The 5072-nt window shown below is 47.2% G+C and overlaps 1 protein-coding gene across 1 annotated transcript in view; it reads left to right on the forward strand.

Moving 5' to 3' along the window:
• Nucleotides 1-5072, forward strand: part of LOC106143725 (chondroitin sulfate proteoglycan 4-like) — a 57555-nt gene that overhangs the window by 10501 nt on the left and 41982 nt on the right. Inside the window, 2 exon segments of the mRNA XM_013349784.2 lie at nt 502-665; nt 1374-4937. Of these exon segments, the coding sequence (XP_013205238.2) occupies nt 502-665; nt 1374-4937 (3728 nt within the window).

Here is a 5072-nt window from a genome sequence, read left to right on the forward strand (position 1 = left end):
AAACCGCCACACTGCTTTCCAAAGTGGTTGCATAAGTTTGCATTCCCACCAGCAATGGATGAGTGTACCCCTTTCTCCACAACCTCTCCAACAAAGGCTATCATTGGTGTTTTTTATTTTAGCCATTCTGACAGGTGTAAGATGGTATCTTAAAGTTGTCTTGATTGACATGCAAGAATTTTATTAGGGGGAATCAACCTTGTCAGAAGGCAAGGGAGCAGACTTAGATAAAGAATTTGAGTTGCTCTTTGGTGTTAGCGAAAGCCTTGGCTGCTCCTTTGGTTGTTTCTAATGAAGAGGGACCCCTTAAGTCTGTCCTGAGTGAGGGAAGAGAATGCTGTGTCTTGATACCTCATGCCGGGTCTGTGGGCTACCCCAGACAGCAGGGGTGGCCTTTGGCAAGGCAACTTTCTTCAGCAGGGTCAGCCCATGATGAGGAAGACAATATGAAGCATAGCCGTTGTGTAGCAAATTACTGACCTGGGTTTCTCTTCCCTGAAGCATCCTTCTATGGCGAAAGCTACGTGGGCCTCAGCATCACGGAAGTCTCCTTTGGGCTGTCGCTTCAGCTGAGATTTCAAACCAGCAAGCCACAAGGCTTGCTTTTTCTTGCAGCTGGGAAAATCGACTATTGCCTAATAGAGCTTCTGTCGGGAATATTACAGGTATTTATTTTAATCTTTAAAATAAATAAGAATTCAGTTACTTGAGAACACAAAGCCACATAGAAATAGAACAAACCATTTCTCATTAGAATAAAGTAATATACCATTTAGTTAGGGTGGGATTGTCTCAGATGTTTCCAGTGTATCTTAAATATTCTGACTCTGAACTTTTCCACTTCAGTATATAATCCATAACTATAGGAGGTTTTCATGTCAATTCACTCTCACTCTCCCCCCTTCCTCCCCTCTCTCCCTCCCTTCTTCCCTCACCCGCCTTCCCTCTCCTCCTCCTTTCTTTCTCTTGCAAAAATAAAATACCAGAGGCTGGGTAGTTTAGGTAACTCATAAAGGAAATAGACAGAAGATTCGTTTTGGGGCATGTAGGATGGTGGTAGAGTCTGCTTGGTTTCTGGTGAAGGCGTCATGGTGGAAGGGAAGAAGCGAGAGGCAAGCCTGTTTTGTAACACCTCTACCCCCTCTTGGGCCACCAGTCCATTTCCCTGGGAGACCTCACGGTGCATTAACCCCTCTTTACAAACTAATCACTTCTTTGAGGCCTCAGCAGCTCTCAGCACTGCTGAGCCGGGGATTTAGGTCTCACCACGAGTTTTAGTGGAGTTGATCCATAGCAGCCCCATGCCTCCAATATAACTCTGTGAGAGGAACAGCTTTGTGAGGTTCATTAATTATGGCTCTTGTCTCTCTTAGGTGAAAATAAACTTGGGTACGGGTGAACAGCTTCTCCTTTCTGAGCAAAGAGTTCGTGTGGACAATTTGGAGTGGCATTCGGTGGAACTGTACTATGGCAAGGATAAGGTTCTCTTGGTTATTGACAAGCAGTACGAGACAACTGGCCAGCGGGATGGAGGGATGCAGAACTTCACATTTCACCATGGAGTCTATGTAGGAGGCCGTGGGGGACTCAGCGTCCCTTACCTGGACAGAAAGACCCCCAATTTCCGAGGATGCATAGAGGGCGTGGTGTTTAACCGGAGGGCGGTCCTTTCTTCCCTTAGGTCTTTCCCTGGCTTCAAGAAGGTTCATGAGGTGTCGCTGGGATGTAACGATGAGTTTTTTGCTGGGAAGAATGAAGCTATTAGCTTTTTCAGTTCTAGGTCCTATGTCGCCTTTCCAGAATGGAGGGTACAAGGGGAAGGGACACTGAGATTTGCTGTGCGAACTGGAAGCCAACAAGCCTTGCTTTTATTTCAGTCAGGTAGAGGAAGAGATTTTGTTGCCTTAGCAATACACGAGGGCCTCCTGAAGGCTGGTGTGGGAAAGGGAGAAACAAAAACTCAGGTTTCATCATCCTGCTTCGTTAGTGACAACAAGTGGCACGTTGTTCAACTCAGAGTCACGAGGAGGCGTCTGGATCTCACGGTAGACGAGCAAGGGGTAAGGGCCATGCTGCCTCTGCAAAACAAAGCATTTGTATCTGAAGGGCCCCTGTTCGTGGGAGGCCTGAATCACCGGATGTGGGAAGCAGTGCGGGGGTTAGAACTTGTGTCCGTGCCTGGGAAATCTGTTCGGGGCATCGCCCTGAAAGGATGCCTGAGAGCCTTGGAAGCAAACTTGGAAGTGAGAGCTTTAAGGGACGCAGTGGTTTCCAAAGACATTTCTGCTGGGTGCACAAGTGAGGGCGTCCACGATCCAGATCCCCCTGGGACAGCAGAGCAAGACCTACCTCAGCTGGAGCCAGCCCCTTCCAGTGCGCTTCCCAGTGCCAGCTCTCTTCGGGAAAACGGAAGTGGCGGTTTTTTGGTTTTGAGTAAGTTGGAAGTCCAAGAAGGTGGACAGGCCGTACTGGGACAAAAGCATATAAAAGTGAATGTGGACTTTTTGGATCTGGGTATCAACCATTCTCAGATACTATTTAAAATACAGGAAATGCCAGCTCATGGTTTCCTTAAAATAGATGTTCTGCATACACCAGAAATGGAGAGGACTTTTACTACGTTAGATCTGATGCATGGGAAAGTGTGGTATGTCCACGATGGCTCAGAAGAGCCTGCAGATTTCTTCACATTTTCGGTTTTTTCTAGTAGCGAGAAGGCGATGCCGTCCCAGCTGCAGGATCCCATTTCGCATGTTCTTAATATTGTAGTCATTCCAGTGAACGACCCCCCACTCCTTAAGCTCCCAGAAGGACACTTGCTCCTCTTCGAGAACTCTAAGAAACAGCTGACCCCCAATGTGGTACAGGTATCAGACCCTGACACCGATTCGCGGCATCTCAGGCTTTCCGTGCTTAGCGACTTCAACGTGGATGCTGGGTTTTTAGAGCGCGCCAGCGACCCTGGCAGAGCCATCAATAGTTTTACACAGATGGATTTACAAGCTGGCAACATTTTCTACGTGCACAAGGGTCATCGAAACTCTCGGATTGTCCTGAGAGCAACTGACGGTAAGCTGGTTAGCAATACTGTGGTGTTACGGGTCATGGCTGTTCCTTGGGATTTTGAGGTGGTAGTTAGGACTGGTGTGGTGGTACCACAGGGTGGTATGGTTCTGATCACGCAGAGCGACTTGTCGGTGAAGGTGAATGGCGAACCACATGAGATGGACACCCGCTATGATGTCACTCGTCCACCTCAGTTTGGCCAAATTCAGCATCAGGAATCCAATGGGGAATGGAAACAAGTCAGTACCTTTTCTCAACGTTCCATTGACCAGAGTCGGATCCGATACTATAGTTCATTCAAAGAACTGCAGCGAGAAAATGTGCCGGATCACTTTAAATTTAAAGCTAACGTAGAAGGAAGAGTAAGCGAGGAGCTCCTGTTTCCTGTGACTGTTCAGTGGCTGAAATTGACACTTCTGAAAAATGTTCCTCTAGAAATTAGCAACGCAAGCAAGAAAGTATTGGACTCCGACCATCTGCAGGCTGGGACAGAGAGCATGGGAGTAGCTGAGAGGGGACTCTATTTCAAGTTACTGATCCCACCCAAGAAAGGACGCTTGCTGCTTGGCAATGAAGTTCTTCAAAGAAGTTCAATTTTCAGTCAGAAAAATATTACAGACTGTAAGGTAAGCTATGAACCTCAGGGGAGGTCCAGGGAAGACTCACAAGACACGTTTACTTTCTCAGTTATTGTAAAACACATAGAAACAAAAAATTATACTTTCAGGATAAACCTTAAAGCAGATAAGACACATATTATTTTAACAAACACTGGACTATTTGTAAAAGAAGGAGAATGGACATTAATCTCAAAATCAGAACTCTTGGTTCAAACATTGGACAATCATGTCTTCCAATATGAAGTCACCAAGAGTCCTCAGCACGGGGAACTGAAATTGGCCAGCTCTTCTGCTTCTCTGGGAAGTGACAGTGGCATCAGTGGGTTCACAGAGGAAGACATAGTGGGTGGAAGGCTGATGTATGTTCATGATGACTCTGAGACCCAGTGTGATGAATTCGTTGTGCTGGCCTCTGCCACAGATCTGGGCCGACAGGGAGGAGTCAGGAATCTTGACTCGGAACACATGTCTACAGAAATCAAAGTCAGCGTTTCTGTTGAGTTGAAGAATGATGAGAAGCCGGTGCGTGTGGTGGATAAGGTCTTTCACGTTGTGCGGGATAGCCAGCGCCTACTGACATTAGCAGACCTCTGCTTCCATGACCCTGACATAGATTTTGATGATGGGCAGTTGCTCTACACTCGGCGTGGCATACCAAATGGAGATTTGGTGAAAGCCGATGACCTGTCTCAAAAGCTGTACCAGTTCAGGCAAGAGGACCTCCAGGAAGGACGTGTGCTCTTCAGGCACCACGGTCCAGACTCTGCCCGATTCCTGTTGTTGGTGACAGATGGTGTCCACTACACGTCATCCCTTTTCGAGGTCAGTGTGTCAGAGGCCTACGTCCACATAGTCAACAACACAGGGCTGCTTGTGTCCAGAGGGAGAGACAGTTGCATCACAACAGCCAACCTGAGCGTCGCCACGAACCAAGATGTCAGAACAGACCGTGAGTTTGAATTCCACATCTCGCAACCCCCCAAACATGGCAGAATCCTGGTCAATAATTCTGAGTTGCACTCATTTTCCCAACATGACCTGAAGCAGGGACATGTGATTTATAGGCACAATGGCGATGGGAACTTCGATACGTTTAACTTGACAGCGAAAGTTAAAGATGCCTACTCAGATGTGAGCATTTGTGTCCAAGTGTCCTTGGAGAGTCACCAACATTACACTCAGTTTCTGCACGGCAGCAGCCTTACGGTTGAAGAAGGAAAAGCAGTAAAACTGAGCAGTGGAAAGCTCCAGGTAGGTGCCACCCAAAACACTGGGTGTTTTTATTGGCTTACACTCGAGAGGACTAATAATCTATTTGTTTGCTTCTGAAAATATCCTCTCTCTCTCTCTCTCTCTCTCTCTCTCTCTCTCTCTCTCTCTCTGTGT

This window comes from Microtus ochrogaster, chromosome 19 (genome assembly GCF_000317375.1).
Source record: "Microtus ochrogaster isolate Prairie Vole_2 chromosome 19, MicOch1.0, whole genome shotgun sequence".
NCBI lineage: Eukaryota > Metazoa > Chordata > Mammalia > Rodentia > Cricetidae > Microtus > Microtus ochrogaster.